This window comes from Accipiter gentilis, chromosome Z (assembly GCF_929443795.1).
Source record: "Accipiter gentilis chromosome Z, bAccGen1.1, whole genome shotgun sequence".
Classification (NCBI taxonomy): domain Eukaryota; kingdom Metazoa; phylum Chordata; class Aves; order Accipitriformes; family Accipitridae; genus Astur; species Astur gentilis.
Window position 1 is genome coordinate 75925640 of NC_064919.1, and position 23413 is coordinate 75949052.

General features: G+C 38.7%; 1 protein-coding gene across 1 annotated transcript in view; it reads right to left on the reverse strand.

The window, feature by feature from the left end:
• Window positions 1-23413, reverse strand: part of SPEF2 (sperm flagellar 2) — an 89236-nt gene that overhangs the window by 64195 nt on the left and 1628 nt on the right. Inside the window, exons 3-10 of the mRNA XM_049795788.1 lie at window positions 15376-15628; window positions 13500-13670; window positions 11785-11925; window positions 10703-10734; window positions 9569-9785; window positions 4046-4234; window positions 2678-2865; window positions 779-947 (exon numbers count right to left, since the gene is read on the reverse strand). Coding sequence (XP_049651745.1) covers window positions 779-947; window positions 2678-2865; window positions 4046-4234; window positions 9569-9785; window positions 10703-10734; window positions 11785-11925; window positions 13500-13670; window positions 15376-15628 — 1360 coding nt within the window. The remainder of the gene's footprint in view (window positions 1-778; window positions 948-2677; window positions 2866-4045; window positions 4235-9568; window positions 9786-10702; window positions 10735-11784; window positions 11926-13499; window positions 13671-15375; window positions 15629-23413) is intronic.

The window sequence follows — 23413 nt, forward strand, 5'->3', positions numbered from 1 at the left end:
GCCATGATAGCCATATGCTAGTTAAACAGATTATTTGAAAAGACTAAATATGTAGCGGGATTATTTTTTTCCAAAGAAAAGTATTATTGATATAATTTGGAAAAAAAATATATAATACATTTTAACAGGGAAACATCAACAAAATTAATCTTTCACTTGCGAAATTACATTAACGTATTGTTAAGTTGAAGAAAAATTTTAAGGTACCCTGAAAAGTAGTTACTTGTATTCTAATAGATGGTTAAGAAAAAATGTCAGCCATTTTTAATAATTTTCACAAATATTACCATCTTAAAATAAATGGATCACTCAAACCAATAAATCTTGCTAGAAAGCTTTCACTCAAAATTGCTGAAATTAAGACTATCAGGTTTTGTAACAGATAGAGTATTTAATTTTACTTGCTTTTGCTGGCTACTTTCTGTTGCATTTTGAAACATGGTAGCATTAAGCGCACTTTCAAATTCCTATTAGCTAAAAATTAATTGCATTGCAATTAACATGTTGGTCCTATGAACTCAGGAAAGAAACATAATCAATGTTATATACAAGAATGAAATTGTACCAGTGTTTTAAAATTGCAGCAGTTCTCCAGTGCTACTAACATAAAATATAGCCGTATATTTCATATAGAACCTCAGGAAATTAAAAGAAAATGCATGTCAAAATCTGATTTCAGACTAGTAAAAGAACAAAATGAAACATCACAACAAAATGTTTATGATTATGAAAAATCAAGGTGTATTATCTTCCATTATGTCTTATCAGTTTGATGTACCTTGTATTCACCATAATCTTTTTCATCTAACAGATTCATTTTATTCAGCTCTACAAGTTGTTCTGGGTTTGGTTCATTTGGCAAAGGTTGAAGTGAGGCTTGTTCATACACTGGTTTTCCATTAAAAAAAATTTCCTTCCAATCAAGCATCAATTTTAATGGAATTCTGCTGCAGAGGGAGATAAAAAAAAAAAAAGAGTTCCAAACCAAAAATTAAAGGGGTTAGAAATTTGAGAATAGCGGACCCAAATTTACAAGAATCACAATCATTAAACAAGCATATGCTAAACTTGATATAGTTTATAATGCTTTCTATAATTAATACAGCTTTTTATAAGTGCTTGGTTATTTATATGACAGCCATAGGCACTTATAGGCTTCAGTATTTTCATAAATGTGTCATCGCACAGTATTTGGCTGGCAGAGCTCTGTAGCAACAGTATTGCCATAGCTGTTTTTCCCTGCTCCAAAATATTCTTCCCTTTTGTGGGGTAAAGCCTCCTCTCACCAAAAATCTATAGAATTTTTTCCTGGAAGCTAAAATTACTTTAGAATTATATGAGTAATTAAACTATTTGTTTTCCTTTAGAAAGGAAAAATATTCATATGAAACAAGACAAACTGCATATAGTAGCAAGCTAAATGCAAACAGGATGCTCACATGTCACATTAGAATTCTATGGCTGCTAAATGAACAGTATAAATAACAGCTTAAATTTAACAATGGTCAAAATGAAAGTTTCTACTATTTCTTAAGATTACATCAATTTGGACTGACTTTTTTTTTTTAGAAATTATTGTAGATAGTTGAATGTTATAGCTTTAAATAAACTCTGCATGTGCTGTTCAAAAATAATTTAATACCTACTGTATGTATCCTGCACAATGAAGTGCATGGAAAGACAGATGAACCATACCTATAGTCACCGTAAATGCAGATACAACCTTGATATGCAAACTTTGGAAAGATATTTCAAATATCTGTATATATTGTGCACCACTCAGTACAAGCAAATGTGACACTGGCCTACACTGGAACCATGGGTGTGTCAGACAGGGAAATCATCAAATCATCACTAAACTGTGTCTAGGCTGACTATTTTATCATGTACTCACTGGGCCTAAATTTATGTAATTTCCATAAAATATAATCATGTGTATTTCATATGGTTACAGCTTTATTATTTTAACATACAATTACACTAAAAGGCAATGAAGATTTTGGCATACTTTCTAATGCTGTAAGTCTTACCCCATAGTCTAATCACTGAATACTAACGAAAAAACAACAGCAACAATACCCCACTCCATGGTTTTGGAAACACTCGTACAGCACAGGCACTTGGAGGTTACTGCCTTTTTAGGACCTTCTCAGAAACCCTGTGCAATTAGGGCATGTCAGAAAAGGGAATCACAGCATGTAGGACTTGGAAGATTTTGGACTGACCTACTGTTTGGACAGTCCAGACAGGTTGATATATATTAGGAAATTGATTCTGTTTATGTTATACTGAGGAAGTGTTCAACTAGCAGCACAATCTAGAATGACATGAGCACCACTCAGTTTTTAACTTTTAAACTAAGGAATTTGTTCATAAAAAGGAAATCAGTAGTTCCACAAGCTGTAGAACTAGTGGATCTTGGCCTCCTAAAGATTCAAGTTAGCTGAGTTTTCAAGAAATCATGCTAAGGCTTTAGCATTAGTTCATCCTGCATTACACCTCAGTGAATCCTCACACAAAAGTAATGTCATCATTTTCCCAAACAAACTGATTGGAGCTGTCCTGTAAGACATCTTAGAATCTACATAAGATGTTATGGTGCTTAAACCAGTCTGAATAATGAAGCCTAACAACTACCTAACAGCTGTTATTTTTGCCTAACAGCTACCATACTCACTTGTTTGTCAGTAGACGATATTCTCCTACTTTTGTTGACAAATCAATGATCTGGTTCATCACTTCCCAACATGTAGAATAATGCTTTTCATAACGTGCCTGAGCTCTTTCAATGGCAATTTTCTCATGACATTCTCTTTCTTTGATAATTTGTTCTTCATAATCAATTTTTTCTTGTTTTGCAAGAGCCTAGAATTTTTTTTAAAGAGTAAATTTGAGGTTGCAAAGAAAATGAAAGTGCAGAAGTGCACAGTCCTGGAAATGAAAATGAATGTGCTTATTTAAGTCAAGAAATTAAAAAAGCTAGATTCTCATGAGACTTGGATAGCCAGCAAGCAGATTAACACATAGACAAAACTAAAATTTTTTATTCATTATATAAATTCCAGTTTGTTTGCTTTCTAACTGCTAAAATATAATGAAATAAATGAGAAATATATTACTTCTTTCATGACAAACAGATTAAGAACACCTGCAGTTCTTAGAGGGCAGGAAAACATGAAATGATGCTGTCTACTCTTCGTAACAAACAACTATGCAGATGCATTGGTAAAGGTTTAGTTCCACTGAAACCCACAATAGAATACTCATTTAGAATATATGACAAGTAATTTAACTTACAAGATTCTGATCTGAAAATAATTTGATATTATTGATACTGTTCAATCTTTGAGAAAGATTTCTGGTTATGGTAGAAAATTATCAGTAGTTCCTGTGATGGTGTGTTCCTTTTGGCCAACAGCGTACTTAAAGAGATGTTGTAATCAATAGCTATTGCTGCTGATTACATAGGACTCCTGCTGTGTTGGAGGATTTGGAGCTGCTAATCGTTTTTGGCAGGAGCAAAATAAGATTTCTACCATACATTATGGCCTACTATGAGCGTAGCACTTGGCAGTTTGCCACAGGATTATGAGTCCTTTTAATTTATTAATCAACTCCAAGCTCCAAGGTAGAGATTAGCACTCACAAGTGGAACTCCTCCAGCATTTGTCAAAAATGGATATTACCAGATTGCATCTAAAGGAAATGAAAAACATGATTCTTGAAACAAGATCTTATGTCATTGCCTTTTGTCATTTTGTCTCTGCAAGACTGTGCCTTTTAAACTCATCACACAGAGATGCTTTCCTACAAAGTTAAAATTAGTTTGGAAGAAAAGATCAAAATAAGACTTTCAGTTGCTCAGCTTTATCCCTTATTAACTTAGCTGTAACTTTGAACCTAGATAAAAGAATATATTCATCACTAAATCACCTTGTCCCTAGAAAACTCCTAAATTCTAACAGTTGATAATATGAATTCCATTTCATAACAGGAAGATACTGCAACAGCCCTGGAGCAATTCAGGGAGCAAATAATCTTTTACCGCTTCTCTATCAAGAGCTTCCTGGAACTCTTTCAGTCTTCTTTCTTCATATTGTTTTTCCCTGAAAATTCTGTTTTTCCTTAACACCTCTTTTTCATGTCGAACATGCATGAGTTGAACAGCAATCCTCCGTTCCTGCTGAGACTGTCTCATTAGTCTATAAATAAGTTGCTCCTCCCGGTAAGCCTCCTAAAGATAAAAAATAACAGTATTAAGCACAGCTTATAAACTATTTCATAGACAATTCATCAGTGTCTCATATGAGAAATATGAATGGAGTCATATAACAGCATCTACCTGCTCATTTGATACCTAAATCTGGAACAACATACCTATCTATTTATAAGTACTGTTTTTGTAAACTATGTAAGAATTGTAGAGCCATAGAAGTCAATTCTAAATATGTCTTAACTGAGATACTCAGTAAAAATACATTTGTTCAGATTCATTCAAATTTAACTTTGATATTTCCTGTGTGCAAAGAAACTGAGCATATTTCAAATAATTGCTTCTGTTTGTAAAGTTATACCCTTTCCTTAGATCCTTAACTTATCCCTGCTCTTCACCAGTCCCCATTCTCAGCCATACTCTGCTGGATCCTTGATCAGTCTATTCTTCTACAGGTTTGAAGTTTTTCCTTCTTTCTTGGGATGTTGGTAATTATGTCTGCCACTCTCCTCCATTCGGCAGACTGGGAATATGAAGAAACATTCAGAACAGAGGAAAATACAAGATGTCTGGGTAACAGTTTCGGTGTTCTCACTGGGACATGAGCAGAATCCATGAATTCCATAGAGTACTTATTCAGTACTATAAGAAAATAATTCTGAATCATTGCCTGAAGCATGGTTGGTGTGCATAAACACTTTGAAGGCTGCAGACTCTTACTTTTCAAAGTACTTGTCAAACCATAATAGTATCTTACTACTGCACTTCTCTAGCCTGTTCTTGGTATCTAAACTAATGCTTATCCTAACCTAAAGTTCTTCCACAGTCCAGACAGGTGGCCTTTCAAGTGCCATTGCCAAATATCATTCCTACAGCAGAATTTTAGAGGAAATTTCTGATTCCCTAGACATTTGTTTCAGATGCAGCAAAACTGTTACAAAACGTGTTCCAACTTAAGGACCTAAATTGGGAACTGATCTGAAGATTTCAAATTCATTTGCCTAAGAACAGAGGAACAGGTAAAGCCAGTTAGTAGTAGTATGAAAAGCCAACCAAAATAAAGTATCACTTCTATTTTCTTTTAAGCTGGTTTATTTTCCATCAGCTGTCTGTGACAGAGAGGGCAGAACACTTTACATAAATTCCCTAAAAATGAAAAAATCAAACTTTGTTACTTATTATCATACTACTTATGAAAGAACTCTACAAAAAGGTCTAGATCTGTGCTACATAATGCAACCAGGACATCTGTAATAGATTTCTAACACAAAGCTGCAAAACATGGCTATTTTAATTGCAACATTAAGAATTAAATGCAAGAACTTTCCAATTAATTTAGATCTTTAATGTTGATGTTAGGGAGAAGCCAATATTTTTCAAACAAAACTGCTTCCATATTTTTTAAGTTCCTTTCCCTTTACAATTGCTGGCAATAAAGTACATTCCAATTAAGTACTGGTGACTTGAAAAGACTAAGCTGATATAAAAATCCCTCAACATTTTGCTTATTTTAGCCAAAACGTGAACTTTGCACTCCCCTTTCCTAGCACTGAATCTCATGACACTGCATGATAGTTCTAATGGCAAGATATGGTCATCTCAGGCTTTAATCCCAGAGTGCTCCACCTGCACATGATATTGTCCTTTAAAAAATGTGTCCTTATCACAAAATGAGGATCTAATTTTAAATTTGTTTTGTTTTGTAGTCTATTTGTAGTGTACTGTTTGTACATTATTTTTCTATGCACAGAATTATCATCATGCATGCAACTGAAATGGAAAACAATGCAATTGTAACAACTTTATATACACTTTATATTTTCATATTCATGCAACGTGTCATTTGATATAGTTCAGGTGATAAAATTTTCCAACAGCACTGCCTACTGAAGAGTTAATTTGTCCATTTGTCTCTTACATTCATGAAGTCAAGACAATAAAAGGACACATGATGCCCTTTGCTGCTTCATTTCTATCTGCTGCTTCTTTGGACTTAGTATTTCATTAAGATTTCAGAGAAGAGTGGACAATGCACAGACTTTGCTTCCTATTACAAGTAAATATCATTATTGTTTTCTTCAGTTGCAACTGCTTATCTTCAGCCATGGATTAGTAAAGCAGTAAGTACTCCACCAGAGGAAAATGGATCTTTAAATCCTAATTCACAGGGAACTGAAGGAGCCACCCTAACTGGCTAGTCATTTGTCATACTCAAACTATCAACTGTATGGTGCAAGTAATTGGCCCAGGGAGAAATCAAAGCCCCTCATCTAGGCAAACGCGCTCTTTATAAAAGAAATGGGTGCTCCTTTAGAACACTTCAGAGCAGCCAAAAGAGACTTTTTATTTGTTAACTGAAGGGTAGAGAACTTCAACATTCTAAGTGATCAAATACTTTGACATGCTGATTAGGCCTAAAAAGAGTCAGCAGGAAATTTCTGAGGAACAAGAATATATGAAAAGGCAATTAACTCAGAGCTACACAATGGCTAAATTATGATTCAGAACACCAAACTCCTGAATTCAAAAAGGGTGCTTATTGGATAGGGGGTTGAAACATTGATAGCTGTCTTTCATACAAGCAGGAATGGACAAAGTACTAACACCTAAGTTTGAAAAGTTTTGAAACTTCTGGACATACTACGAGGCAAAACAAAAATGGTAGTACAATTTTTTGATCTAAGATTTTACACCAACTTCTTCACAGAAGAAGAAATCTGAAGAAATCATAAATACGTAAATGGGACATCTTAGTAATCATTCGAAAAATTACTAAGAACACATAATACACACTTTTTTTCAGTTTACCTACTTGAGACAACAGTGGCATCCAGTGGCCAAATATTAATGTGTTTATGTTTCATGTTGTTCATACATAATTACTATATCATGTTTTTCTATTTTTCTATTTCCTTGTTTAATTTACATACAAATGAAACAATTCTGTCCTGTTGTGTAATCATAAAATTTATGACCAAAACTTATAGCTTAGCATACATAAATCTGTTTGGCTGACAAGCAATAATCTAGTAACAATTCATTTCCCCTCCCATTTTTATCTTCTCAATTTATTGCTGACAGTAACTTCTTCCTGATAACTTTTTAAATTCAGAGAGATAAAATCTGAACAGAGCTTTTAAAAATGAGTATTTAAGAACAAATACTTTGTTGAAATTGTAGAGATCAAAGATTCAATTAGGATGAAGCCATGTTACTGTCAAACACTTTCAACTCCTGCCTATGAAAATCTGACTGGCATCACCCTGTGCTCTGCATGGAGGAATGTAATGTAATTGTAAAGTATATTTTCTCCCAGGCTCCATCCTGTAGTGTGCCAAAACTCAAGAATTTGAACAAGATTCTTTTAGTAGAGGTTTATTATACGTACAGACATGAAACATACTAAAGCACTCTGAAGAGAGGAAATTCATTTGACTCTAAATGATCCCCTGCCCTGTATTCAAGTTTTATGCAGTATAGGTAAAAATCTGACCCTAATGTCTACAAGAAAGCTACAATTTCAGTCTGCATATCCTTTCTGGTTTGATGTCTAATGGAGGGGGTAAGTAACTTTCAACTATTTTGTAGATTTCTTAATTTTTTAAAGAAAATATCTCAGTTTGCTTCACACTTGTCTCAAGTCAAGCAACATCTAATTTCTGAAACCTCACAGAGTTCCAGCCAGACGCCTCTTCCTCTGTTAATTTAGAATCAAATTACCACTAAATAGATTCTCTGATCTGGTCAGACTACTGTTCCAATCAACCGCTCACTTCTCTTTCCTTCTAATTCCTGCAGTCTGTGACTTCTATTGTTCCTATATCAATGATGATGTTTTTTACTAGTAAGTTAGGAACACCATTGCTACTTTTGCCTTTCTTTGGAGCCTCACTGGAGCTAGCCTGATTGGCAACGCATTGCAACAATTCATCCATCTGAAACTGACAAGGCTTGTACTACAACCGCAGGTGGACCAGCTGTCTGACTTTCTTGACAGCACTGGCTGGCTTTGCTGGCTTAGAGCTGCTGTATCCACCAAATGCCCCAGCGATTGCTGCTAGCCACATGGCCATCAGCTGATAGCCACGGCATTCAGAACCACTAGTCCAGGCTGTTGGGGTTGTGCTGGAGCTGCAACAGGTGATAGCAGGTGAAGAGCAAGTTTTGGGACTACAGTGATTTCGGACAACTGTGTTGCAAAACTTCTTCATGGCCTATGCATATCAACACGAACATGGTACAGAATTTCTTTGAAGAAGGGCTCAGAGACAGGATACATGGATAGATGGATTCTTGGTCTAAGCCACTACTGGTGGTTTTCATAGAATATAGGGCTGGGATAGTTAATGACAAGTCATCTAATTTCTAGATGCCAACCCCAACAAATTTAATTTTTTCTTAACGACTTCAAAAACATCTCCAGATAATACATGCCAATGATTAAATATATTTATAATGTCACACACTTCCTTTTCAGAAATGTCACGCATCTGAAGTGCTATTATTATGCAACAGCAGTGGAATCAGGCTCGGCTACACTGGGTTCAACACGTGATCTAAGCTAAGGACTCACAGTGCATACTATGATAAAACTAACTAGAAATCACAGAAACCCAGGAAGTTACAAGCTTCTGTTTTGATACAATCATTACGAAACAGAAGATCTGTAAAGTCAGTAATCTAAGAGCTGCTTTCTGAATGAGGAGTGTCTGAGGAAGAATCTGAAAAACTTGTGCTTTACAGGACAGGATTCAAATGGAATACCCTGCAACATCCATTTTTAGACATCCTTCAGAGACACATCTTCTATTCCATATCACATCAAAGGTCAAAGCTCTGATCTGCAAAACAAGTGTTTTGCTTCTTCATATCACCCATCACAACCACTGCAGAATTCATCCAGTCCAGATCAAAAACTTTACATGACACATTTGTAAATACAGGTTTTCAACCAAGGAATACTATGTTTGTTGCTTTTTAATAAGTGTCTTCTTCAGAACCAGTATACATTTTGATAATTTGAAGTTCAACTTTGGAAGGGGTGGAGGAAATAGAAGGGAGGTTTTCAACTGATTTTTCATAATTTTAGCTCTGCTGCCTTCATTTGATCTTTATGATTTATAAGGGTTAAATATGACATAAATGTGGTGAGAGACAACAGACAACCCTCCATATTTTTCAAGGAAAGACAATAGCTGGCATGAAAGTTATTTTCAGAGATAAGTGTATATAGGTCCCTTTATCCCCTACAAATTTTATTCAACCTTCCAAAAATCCTGTTCTTTTACATTTGTAAGCAAATTTTTAGATTTCCAATTGTACATGGGTTATATACTTCAGCATACATTTTCTCACCTCTTCAGCTTCATGTGCTATTAACTGTGCCATTAGCATTTTTCGTCGTCTCTTTTCTCGTTGTTCTCTAGCAAACATATCTTCCTCTAAACGCTTTTGAATTTTCCTTATATAGTCATCATCTGAATAAATACCTAACAGCTCAGTTGCCATCTGTGCTGTAATTTCTTGAGCTGTTTCTTGCAACTTCTGTGTTTGCAATGATTCTTTTATATTGCTGATTGAAAAGATTAAAAAGAAAAAGATCACTGAGTTTATAGGAATTATGGTTCTTAGAGGTGTTTTTATACAGATCCTTGTACAGTTATGTGCAAGTCTGACAAATGCACAATTCTTTGTGGGTGCTGTGGCTACTTATTCATGCTCTTGTGCCCCATAATGACCACTAAGTCCAGAGGAGGGCTCCAGCACTGACTTGAGCCAACTGCCAATTAGCTGATTTGCTAATACGGAGCCAAATTCTGCAGAAACAGGAGATTAGGATGGCTCACAGAATATCAAAGAAAGATGGGTTACTCTTCAATATATCCAGGCACTCTTGCAGTTTTGCAGGTTGTTAAGACGCAGAAGTATCGACAGCAGTATGTATGAGTGCCACCTCTTCCGAGTATGGTATACATATCACTAAAGGTAACAGAATGACTATTAAAATTATTCACAAATAAATCAACATCCAGATAAGTCTAAGGAGAAAAGTTACTTCTCTCTATTACCTTTGAAATGTTTTACTGTTTATGTACATCCACAACCATTCCTGCCTCTCTGCAAGTCTAACTGACCTTACAGACTCAATGACTGAAATGAACAGAGAAGAAGAGATGCACTTTGTGTCCTTTGTTGCTGCATATATGGCAAAAAGGAGAGACGGAACCTTGAGCCATCCCTACCATAACTAAAGGTAAGGTAAAAACACTAATGGTGCTGCAGCTGGAAAATTTGCAGTGCTGGTGGGACAATCAATCAAAGGACAACCACAGCTTAAACTAAACAAGCCACTACATTTTCCTCAAGTAGCTGTCTACACAGATAGTAGGCACCTGACACAGGATCCTGTTTAATCTTAACAATCTAATATCCAAATATTACCTGCCAGTGACTTGGCTGTGTACTGCAGAGGCATTTCCTGCCAAAGACTTCTCAAATTTTTTAATATTCTTGTATGTGTCCTGAAGAAATAACACAAAATTTAATGTTTCTTTTCTCTTCACAAAGCATCATAAGGAAGGTTCAACAGACTAAGTATTAGGGAATTATTTTTATGTCATGCTAGTGCAACAGACATGTTTACACTGAAAATATTTTAAGCATCAGCTAGATAAAGAAAAAAGGCAAGACTATTTCCTTCTTCTACCTTTCATTTCCTTCCCCCTCCCCTTTTCCTAGCTATACCTATGTTCACCAGCCAGAAAATCCTAAGATTTTGCAGCTGTTCATTCTGCAGGATAATTTTGATTTTATGTAGGACTCTAGCAGTTTATATAATTCCCACCATTCGGGGATTTGAAACAAGATATTCTGGGCTATGATCTGCTTTAGATTGAGTATCTTGAATTTATCCCTGATAGTTACTCAAGCAAATATGTTCCTACATTCTACATTTAAATGCATCTTTTGTGGTTTTGCAGCTGCAAAAACTGGTAATATTTGCACTCCTAATGAAAATACAATCCATGAACTGTAAGATTACAATCCAAGTACTCTTCAGCCCTAGGTAATACAGAACTTTTTTTTTATTACTGCATTGCCATCATCTCTTGATTTAATCTAAGACTATTGTCAATTTCAGCTGTTACTAACATTTTTGATATAGCAGGCAGTTTTATACTCTGTTACAGAAGAGTTCATACATTATGGTGCAAAATTTCATCGTGCACAAATGAGAAGGAAACATTAAAGCTTTTATTTCACATATTCTACTCAGTAGACTAGAAGCTAAATACTGTCAACAATTAAATTAGTACTTACCTATGGTATTTATTCAATAAGAACTTCCTCTTTCATCAAAACAAATTTTTACTCAGTAACAAATGCAGAATCGTAATCATATTAATATTTAGCCCCATTTTCACTGGTGGAGTCTACTATATCTTTTTAACTGTTATATCTGCAGCTTTCGGATGGTGCAAGTACAGTATTTGTAAGTGTAAATGCTCCCAGAAATCGTATGTTTTGCAAGGTCATACAATTAATATTGAAAGAGTATAGACGATAATTACCTCCACTTCTCTTTTCTTCTTTAAGAGTCTCTTGGCTTCAATAGCTTTTATGGTGTGGCTTGGTGGTGGCTTTGGAATTTGTATAATGGCTGCTTGAATCCTGGCCATTATTTCATTTTGTCTCCTTCTTCCTATGCGATGCTGAATATTCAACAACTCGTGTTTAAACAAAATACACTATAGGGCCCTAATACGCTACCTGTATATCTATGAAGTAAATGTAATTAAGCTGTAAGGAAGAAAATCTTCCAGGAAGAAAACAGAAAAGCTTATCAGACTCCAGGCTTGGGCAAATGACCGTTCTTTCTTTCTCTTTTTTTTTAAAAGTGGATCACTAAAATGCCATGAAAGCAAAAAATTCTTTATCCTTTGTCCACAGTTAAACCTTAAGAATATTCTCAGCCACTGTACTCATAAATCACCATTTTTATATCAAGAAGTAGAAGTTGTAAAATGCATTTTAAATTAAAGTATCGTTCTACTTTCTGAATAATCTGACGGTTACGTTCTCAATGTTTTGAGGATGAAAATATATTTTTTAAGTACCATTATCAGAAAATGGTACATTTGTAGAAGCTCTGTCTGCATTAACAAATAGTGTGGTGCAATAGAAGCATACCTGTAAAAAAACCCAGTTTGAGCTCAGTGCCTTATAGGCAGTTAAGGGCTTGGATTAAATTCTACCTCTAGTATGGTTCCTGTTTCAGATCAGAATTCAGCACAGAAACTGAGAATACCAGCTTCCTGCTACAGAAACTGAGAATACCATTAGTTAATATTGCCACTGAACAATGAGTCTCAGGTGATCAAGAAGTAACAAACATTTCGATTACACTAGTTAAAAGTGCACTACAAATACATGCAGTTAAAGGTGGAATTGAGTGGAAAAGAAGTTTTTTTACAAAGTGTCAAAGATAGTTAAAAATAAATATGTAATATATCAAATAAGATAATAAATTTTCTTTTAAAATTTTATTTTGAATATTTTGCATATTGCTTGTATTTTCTTTTCTAGATACATGAAGGGACTTTTTTTTCATTCTTATTCATGCAGTGGCAACAGAACAGCTAAGTAACTACAGCAAGACTCCTCCCTTTAATTAACCACACAAAATGCTCAATCTCAAGTTAGTCAACTTCATTTTCATTGTGGTTCAACACCCCTTGGATAGCTGGCCAGTTCCCTCTATATAAACTACAGGCTGTACCTTGGATGAGTGTTCCCATATCTTATCTTAGTTTCTCTTTTTTAGTTTATCAGAACAGCTACACAGAGTTACAAGATGTTCTGAGGCCATACCCACTATAGGTCCCCTTCCCTATCTTTTTTCTGCTTTTTAACAATGCTTCATCTTTTCTTCACAAATGAAGAATGCCACAAACCTCTGTTACAAGGACACTTGGACTCATACAGTTGTGAAATTCACACTTAGTCTTCAAATCTATCGTTATTTGCCAAGCATGCCAATATGCAAATACTCTCAATTTAACATTAAGTGATTTTGAAATATTAATGTTTTTATGGGTCTTATAACACCATATTGGCTATATATCTGCATATTAATGATTGCAATGCATACTGATTTTCTTTGTTTTTGTATAAATATTACTGCGTAGCACAGAATTAACAAGCATTCACACTGGCTTTAACTAAGTCATGATGTACATGACCTTAAGAAAATACTTCTTCAGAAGTCTAAAAAGTAAGTAGTCACCTTTTCAATGTCTTGGGCTCTTTGTTCCTCTTGGAGCTTCTGAACTTTCTGTTTTTCTGCAATATGTATACGAGCTATTTTATCTTCTACTGCCTTAGATTTTATTTCAAAATGGTCTGAAATCTTCTGTAGTTGTAAATCAGCCTGACGTGGCATTAAAGTTTTCAAACGCTAAAATTAAACATCGAGCAATGAAGAGTCAGAAACAGTAAAAAACTTATTTAGATATGATAACTTTTGCAATAATAATTTCAAACTGTGTTTTCCTGTGTTAATGTACACAGAACAACATCTAAATATGGTCAAATCTTTTTTCAGAAAAACAGGACTAGCTCCATGGAAAAGAACATGCAGATTTGAACTTGAACAATGTCAAACTTTGTTTAGTTTGGAGAAAAGGAGGCTGAGGGGCAATTTCATTGCTCTCTACAGCTTCCTGAAGGGGGAAGTGGAGACAGAGGTGCTGAGCTCTTCTCCCTGGGATCCAGTGGCAGGATGCATGGGAATGGCTCAAAGCTGTGCTAGGGGAGATTTAGACTGAACAATGCAAAAAAGCATTTCTTTACCAAGAGGGTGGTCAAGCACTGGAATAGGCTTCCTAGAGAGGTGGTCGATGCCCCAAACCTGTCAGTGTTTAAGAGGCATCTGGACAATGTCCTTAACAACATGCTTTAACTTCTGATTAGCCCTGAAGTGGTCAGGCAGTTGGACTAGATGATCATTGTAGGTCCCTTCCAACTGGAACTATTGTATTCTATTCAAACTGAAATATAGAAAATTCAACTTAATGATAAGAAAAAAGAATTATTGAAAGGACGATAACCAATTTGCCCAGACAGATGTGAAGTCTCCATCTTTGGAGATATTCAAAACCCAACTGAACAAGGTCCTGAGCAACCTGCTCTAGTTGACTTTGCTTAGAGCGGGGGGCTGGATTAAGTGACCTCCAGAGGCCCCTTCCAACCTCAACTATTCTACAATTCAAATGGCATTCTGAACCTATCTATTGACAGGAGCTACTCTCAGTTGCTTTATCTTCTTTAAGCTATCCCTCTACAGATGAAGGGATGTTTCAACTGTTTGATACTATCCTTGCACTTCTTGTTAAACTTTCTGCCTGTAGACTATTTTTCAGGAAGTGTGCTAGAAAAAATATGTGACATTTCACCCAGCTGAATTTGATTCACGATATATAGCTTCTTAATGATTGCTCAGCCCAATAACAAAGTATGCTCTGCACATGCTGAATATTGCTGTTGAAGACAAGAAGAATGTCCTTAAGAGAATCTACTGCACTGATACTGACTTCCTCTTAGATCCTTGTTCCCCTTTGTTTTTTCCTCTTCGTATTACACAGCATATGGTTATTGCAGACTGGAGTGTAGTATAAATATATAGAGAAGGAACAACAGAAGGAACCAAACAAGCTTTGTGGCACAAAGCTCAACACAATTATAAACAGGTTTCCTGGAGGTGAAATTAGTCTAAGTTGACACCTAGACTGCAACGCAGTCTGCAATCTGTACTGATCAAATAAGCAAAATGGCAGCTGCTCCACAACTAATAGCTTTTGTTGCTATGCATATTTTAAGTCTGGAGAAAGCTTAAAAACACAGTGGGTAACACAGAATGAGCCAAAACAAAGGAACAGAAAACACACAGGATCAATATCCTCATAAATCACAGATAAACTGTGTAATCCCACTGTCTATGTATAAGACATAGCAAAGGACTGCTTCTTTTCCATATAAGTATTGGGTTTTGAACAGGAGATTTAAAAAGTGTGGAGGGGAAGCACGTAACATTCTTGAGAGGTACATGTAAATATGCTACCTTTTTTCCTATATATTTATACAAAATAGGCAGAGTTAGTTACCTCTCGATACAAAACACTTTCAATAGACTTAAGCTTTGCAGTTGCTGCAGGTCTCATTGCTTCCATGGCTACTCCAGTGAGCTTTGCCTTTCTCTTTTTTTCTAAAGCAATATACAATTCATATAAAAGCTTTGTTGCAGCCCCATGCTGTCCTGTCATGATGTCTTGGGCCACATTCTCATTAAACTGTACACTAAGGAGGTGAAGCGTGGGCTCCAGGCGAGAAAAATTGTTAAGTTTTGCACTTGCAACCCTATATGATTAAAAACAACAACAAGAGAATCAGAACATAAACTTATTTTCAATTCCAACTTGTTGCAGTAAGCATGGTGGTGACATTTATCTCACAGCAAAATAAGAGGGGGGAAAAAACCCACAGAGGACTTCCTTAAAATAATGTGATATACACTTTGGCTTAGGTTTTATACTGCAGTGCATGTAACTGCATTGGTCAACTAGGCATAACTTTTGGAAAAAGTAGAGAACACATTGGGTTATATGAATCTTGATACATGCACACACAAAGTGCATCTGACAGCAAAAGTTTACCCCCAATTGCAGCTAATCGTATACCATCCACAAAAAGTACAGAGTTAGAATGAAGTTTCTGTATTAACTGTATCAATCCACTTGAGCTCTAACCAGCCAAAATATAGGAAATTATTTTTAAAAATCCATATAATCTATTAACCCTCACAACACATAGCCATATTTCTTCTGCAACAAAAAAAAATGGACACATGGGTTGGAGTAGTGTTGAAAACAAAGGCTATGGTCTCAATGAGCAATACACATTCAAAACTGAAACAGTGGCTTGCAGATCAACATTTGCTCTTGATATGTAGATTCTCCTGCAGAAGCACTCAAAATCAATAGATATACAGGCCAAAAAAAAGTAACAATAAAATTATCACTGTATCACATCAAATTAACACATCAAATTTCATCCAACAGATCCATAACTTCAACCTGAGTCAGAACATCATGTTTTCTATACTGCTCGAACACTTGAGTTCACAGTAGTTCCTTCACATGAACCAACATACTATTTAGGTGAGCCAAGCTACAGCATAATTTTACTAAAATGTCCAATTTTAACTTAAAACCTTCTGGTAACACAGTATTCACCTTATTGCTTGACAAAACAGTCCAGGAGTTCATTATTGTCACTATAATAGTCCGTGACTTAGTTATTATACAGTTATATACAACTGCAACTTACAACTCTTGAACACTTTTCTGCCATTGAGTCAAGGTTAAGGTGAGCCCTGTTGTCAGAAAACACCTCACATGCATTGAGAAGCTGTGGTGATATCACCTCTTATCTTTCTGTTCTGTAATCAGATCAGATGGAATTTCTTAACCTTGCCTCATGATACAAAAATGTTGTAAATCTTATTTCAAGGTCATTGTAAGAGTTCAGGGAAAACTACAGTATTTTATTTATCAAATATGGACAGCCAAACTGGAAAAAGTATTCCAGTAGTATTCCTTTTAAAAAAAGTAGTATCACTTTCCCAATTATTATTCCCTTGCTTATATGTCCAAGAACTGTGCAACATAAGCAGCTAATATAGTTAAATACACCTTGACTAGTTAGTTACAATGACCCCACATTCTTTTCTTTTAGTGCCTTCTATATTACAGTTGCCTATCATAAAAAAGGAATCTACATTTCTCCTACTACCACCCCAAAAGGTATGATCTTGCCTTGGGCTGTGCTAAAATATATTAAAGTGATGCCAGCTTACCAAATGATCCATGAACAATATCCTTTTCCTTAACAGCACACTCCAAATTTTAAAAGTATTACTTTATAGATATTAAGTAGGATAAGGCAGGTACAGGTTCTTACAGGCTTCCAGGACATTACAGTGAATATTATACATTAATAACTGATTTACTGTGCAGAAGAAAAAACTTAGAATTGAGACAACATCGCCTCAGTTCTTGATAGTTGTCAAACGATCAATGTCAGTAATTACTAGAGAAGAAAATAATGAAAAAAGGTGAAAAAATAAAATTATCTTTACAAAGTCATGGAGTATTGTGCTAAAGAACACCACATACAGTCCTCCTCCCTATCTTATGCCAGATACTCTCAGAACTTAATAACTCTCAGGCCCTTTCTCTGGGCCTGGTCCAATACATCCATGCCTTTCTTACACTGGGGAGTCCCAAACAGGACACAGCACTCCGGATGTGGTCTCACTAGTGCCATATCTTCTTAACGTGGTCCAGGATGCTGTTGGTCTTCTTTGCTGCAAGGGCACATTGCTGGCTCATGGTCAACTAGTTCTCCTCCAGGGCCTCCAGGCCCTTCTCTGCAAAGCTGCTTTCAAGACAGTTGGCCCCCCCAGCTGGTACTGACGGCATAGGGGTTTCCTCACCAGATGCAGGACTTTGCATTTCCCTTTGCTGAACTTTATGAGATTCCTGTCAGCCCTTTTCTCCATCCCGTCAAGGTCTCTCTGAAGGGCAGCACAACCACCTGGTGTAGAGTGCACTCTGTCTCAGTCATGCAGGTCATTAATGAAGATGTTAAACAGCATTAGTCTCAGGCTAGACTGCTTGGGCTACACCGCTAATCACTAACTGTCAGCTGCACTTCACACTGCTGATCACAACCCCTTCAGCCTGGCAGTTCAGCCAGTTTTTAGTCCACCTCACTGCCCACTTACCAAGTCCATACTGCATCAGTTTGTCTATGAAGATCTTAAGGAAGACAGTGTCAAAAGTCAATGTAAACAGCGTACGCTGACCTCCTTTCAACCACTGAGCCCACCACCCCATTGTAGAAGGCTGTCAGGTTAGTCAGGCATGATTTCCCCTTCATAAACCCACACTGACAACTCCCAGTCATCTTCTTGTCCTTAATATACTTGGGAATGGTTTCCATGCTTATTTTCTCCATCAGTTCGTAGGGACTAAAGGAAGGCTGGCTGGCTTGTACATCCCCAATTCCCCCTTCTTGCTTTCCTTGAAGAGAGGAGTGGCAGTTGCATTCTTCTAGTCCTAGAAATCTCCCCCAGTCACCAGGACCTTTCAAAGATTATTGAGAGTGGCCTAGCAGTGACATTGGCCAGGTCCCTCAGCATGTGTGGGTATATGCCATCAGGTCCCATGGTCTTGTGTATTTCCAGTTTATTTAAGTGTTCCTTAAGCTGATCCCCCTCCACCAAGCATAAATCTTTCTTATAGAATCAGAGAATGGTCTGGGTTGGAAGGGACCTTAAAGATCATCTAGTTCCAACTCCCCTGCCATGGGCAGGGACACCTTCCACTAGACCAAGTTGCTCAAAGCCCCATCCAACCTGGCCTTGAACACTTCCAAGGATGGGGCATCCACAGATTCGCTGGGCAACCTGTTCCAGTGTCTCACCACCCTCACGGTAAAGAATTTCTTCCTTAAATCTAATCTAAATCTACCTTTTTCTAATTTAAAGCCATTACCCCTTGTCCTGTCACTACACGCCCTTGGCAAAAGTCCCTCTCTGGCTTTCTTGTAGGCCCCCTTTAGGCGCTGGAAGGCTGCTCTAAGGTCTCCCTGGGGCCTTCTCTTCTCCAGGCTGAACAACCCCAACTCTCACAGCCTGTCCTCATAGGAGAAGCGTTCCAGCCCCCGATCATTTTCGTGCCACTCCTCTGGACTTGCTCCAACACATCCATGTCCTTCTTATGGTGGGTGCCCCAGAGCTGAACACAGTACTTCAGGTAGGGTCTCATGAGAGTGGAGCAGAGGGGCAGAATCACCTCCCTCGACCTGCTGGTCATGCTTCTTTTGACGCAGCCCAGGATTTGGCTGGCTTTCTGAGCTGCGAGCATGCATTGTTGGGTCACATCGAGCTTCTCATCAACCAACACCCCCAAGTCCTTCTCTGCAGGGCTGCTTTCAATTCACTCATCACCCAGACTGTATTTGTGCTTGGGACTGCCCCAACCCAGGAGCAGGACCTTGCACTTGGCCTTGTTGAACTTCATGAGGTTCACAAGGCCCACTTCCCAAGCCTGTCAAGATCCCTCTGGATAGCAGCCCTTCCCTCCAGCATGTCTACTGCATCACACAGCTTGATGTCATTGACAAACTTGCTGAGGGTGCACTCAATCCCTCCGTCCATGTTGCCAACAGAGATGTTAAACAGCACCAGGCCCCATACCGACTCCTGAGGATCACCACTTGTCACTGATCTCCACTTGGACATCAAGCCATTGACCATGACAGCCAATTCCTCATCCACTGAGTGGTCCATCCATCAGATCCATGTCTCTTCAATTTAGAGACAAGGATGTCAGGTGGGATAGTATCAAATGCTTTGCACAAGTCCAGGTAGATGACATGAGTTGCTCTTCCTTTATCCACCAACGCTGTAATGCCACTGTAGAAGACGACCAAATTTGTCAGACAAAATTTGCCCTTAGTGAAGCCATGTTGGGTGCCACCAATCACCTCCTAGTCTCAAGGGCTTGGGATTTCTGCGTGTGAGTTTTACCAGTAGAATAGACCAAGACAGAGAAGGCATTAAGTACCTCAATATTTTGCACGGCAGATGGAGGAGTATTCAAGAATCTGATAGGGGAATTGACCAATAGAGCTGTTTTCTGCCATTTGTGATGCATGGAAGTCAACTCTGCGTGGCCACTACAGAGGCAGGTCCTGGATCTGCTTTGTGCCAGGAGGAAGGCAGCATCATCAGGGATAAAGAGGGGTGGAAGAAGATTACAGCATGGAGTGGAAAGAGAAATCCCTCCTTAGCCTCTAAGATACCCTTACAGAATAGGTACAAGGCCCTGGGTACAGTGGATGAAGTGCATGATGAGACAGAGGAGGAACCTGCACAAGCAGTCTTCCCAAGAGCAGAGAGACCAACCCCTCACAACAAAACCTGCATTAAGATCAGCACCAAGAAGAAACAGCGGTGAGTTATGGTCATTGGTGATTCCCTCCTGTGCAGAACAGAAGCACCCATTTGCAGACCCGACTCTCCTTTCAAGGAAGTTTTCTTCTTCCCTGGGTCCTGAATTAGGGACGTCACTATAAGACTGAACAGCCTAGTACAACCTTCAGACTACTACCTATTCCTGGTCTTTCATGTGGGTACAAATGATGTCAGAACAAAAAGTCTGAAGTCAATCAAAAGATAGTTCAGAGCCCTAGGAAGAATGCTAAAAATTCAGGAGCACAAGTTTTCCTCAATGTAAGCACTGATGGCTTTTTTCACCGGGTCCTGTGCCCCAGTCAGCAGTAGGCTCACGTGTTCTCTAGCCTTCCTTTTGCTGTGGAGATACCTGTGAAAGCCCTTGTGGCTGCCCTCCATGTCCCTCATCAGTTTTGATTCCTAATGGGCGTCAACTTTCCTAAAGCCACCCCTGCATACTCAGACAGTATCTCTGTGATCCTCCTGGGTCACCTGCCTGCCTCCACATCTTGTATTCTTCCTTTTTATGTTTGAGTTTTGTCAGTAACACTTTATTCTTCCATTCATGCCTCCTGCTGCCTTTGTTCAGTTTTATTCACATTGAGATGGATTATTCTCAGAGGAGATGATCCAGGGGAAAAAAAAAAAATATTTAAAAAAAACCCTGATCAATCAGCTGTCTTGGACCCCTCTTCTCTCCAGGACCCTTTTACATATGTTTCTTCCAGGCAAATCCGTAAACAAGCCAAACTGTTTTATCCTGAAGTTTAGGGTTGTGACATTGCTGTTGTTCACTCCTCTCAAGATCATGAACTCCACTATCTCATGGTCACTGCAGTCTATGCTGTGCTCTACCTCCCTTGTTTGTACATACTAGGTTTAGTAGAGAGTCTCCCCTCCTTAGCTCCTCAGTCACGTTTCTCATGAAGTTATCATCAATACGTTCCACTAACCTCCTGGATTGGTGGTGCCTGGTGGTGTTTCTCTTCCAGCAGATACCAACTTGGTTAAAGTTTCCTATTCAGACTGACGTCTGTAAAAATGAGAATGCTTCCAGTTGTCTCAAGAAAACCTTATGTACTTCTTCCTGCTCAAGTGATCTGTGGCAAACAGTCACCACAGCATCACCCAGCTTGGTCTTTCCTCTAATCCTATTCCATCCCAAGGCAGAGCTCCGTGCATTTTCTCTGCTCTCTCACATAGAGGACAACTCCTCCTCCTCACCTTGCCCAGCCTGTCCATCCTAAGGAGCCTATATCCAGCCATGGCAGCATGCCAGTTGTGTGAGCTATCCTACCGCTTCCTTGTGATTCCAATGATACTTTAGTCCTGCAACTATACACAGGCCTCTAATTGCTCCTGTTTGTTCCCCATGCTGCATGCATTAGTATACAGGCACTTCAGAGAGGCAGCCAGTTGTGTTGATTTACCACAAAAAGTGCGAATGCTTCTCCCATAGTGCTATCTTCTCAGCACTTCTTTAATTGCATACATACATTTGGGGTGAGCAGCCTTCTGCACCATTTTGCCCCTCTTATTCACGTCACCCTTCTCCTCTTACTTGCCAGTCTAGGTCATCACTTCCTCACTTGTTTGAGAGTAATCATCTCCTTCCCCCCTCACTACTAGTTTAAACCTATCCTCACCAGGTTTGCCAGCCTGTTGGCAAAGATGCTTTTGCCCAACGTGGTCAGGTGGATCCCACCTCTTCCTAGCAGTCCTGTATCTTCAAAGATGATCCCACAACTGCAAAAAGCAAATCCCTGATGTTGACAGCAGGTGCACAACTACTTGTTTACCTGTTGAATCTATCCCCTTCTCATCAAGCCCTTTCACCTCACCAGCAGAACTGAGGAGAAAAACACCTGGGCCCCATGCCCTTGACTTTTGCCTCCAGAGCCACTCTTCATGTGCTCCAGGTCTCTCTGGCAGTATCCTTGGTGCCCACAGCAGCAGGGGTAAAAGTGCAAGGGCTGGCCAAGCCTCTGCAGTCCTGGACCCAATCCCCAGCAAGCAGCAAACCTCCCTGGCTAGCATGGGAGGTCAGCAAATGGGCGCCTCCATCTCCTGCAGGAGAAAGTCTCCCACTGCTGTCACTCCCCTTTTCCTCCTGGTGCTCCTGTGTGGTTCAGAATTTGCCAGCTCAGATGCTTTGTTGCACAGAGCCACCAGCCTCTCATCTGCTACCAAGGCAATGAACCTGTTCTGCAGCTGTGGATCAGCAGGTGGAGCAGGAACCTTCCTTCTCTTGCCAGACATCACAAGCTGCCAGTCATCTCCTTTTCCCAACCCAACAAACACAGATTCTGCCTGCCTCTCCCTCAGCATAGCTGCGGGTTTAGGTTCCTGTATCTGCAGTGTCTCAGAGAAGATCCCATCAATCTCCTTTTCGTCATCTGTGATGCTGAACAGTCTACTGACCTCCTTCTGCAGCAACTTGACTTGGTGACACAAACTCTCCGCAAGCACACCTCTGCAGGCAAAGCCACTACCTCCCCCTACCCAAGGCTAAGTAAAGACTCTGGGCATTCCCTACAGGCTGAAACATGAAGAATTGCCTTTTTCTCCAGAGAGAAATCTGAGTTGAGGCCTCTGACGTTCTGAGTAGTTGCCTCAGTAGATACTGGGGATCATGCCCTGTCATGCATTACTGCCTTTGCTGAGCACGCATACACTGTCTCAGCAGAGTTGCTAACCTCTTCTTGCACCTGCTGAAGTGCAGCTTTACCAATTGCACCTCCCTAATCAGAAGCCAGCTGGAGACAAGTGCTCTTCCTTTTATCAGTAGGGGTTGACAGAAGTTGTCAGAAGCTGCTAGAACTTGCTAGAAGTAAAAGCCTCCTGACGCTACTCTTTCCCAGCAGCAGCAGGCACTCTAAAGTTCCTCGAAGAGTTACCAGGAGTTCTCCAATGATCCCAGAAATTCCTGAGAGATCTAGATGTCCTAGAAGCAGAGCCCAAAAACTGCTGTGCAAAACTGCAGTGTTTGTTGGCTGCCTTTGTTAGCTGTGCTCAAGCTGCTCTCCTATAAGTTGGCGGGGCTTAGATAGAAAAGGGTATAAACAAATAAGAAGTGCAAAGAACGTAAAGAAGAGGTTCAGAAGAAACAGGAAGAGGATGTA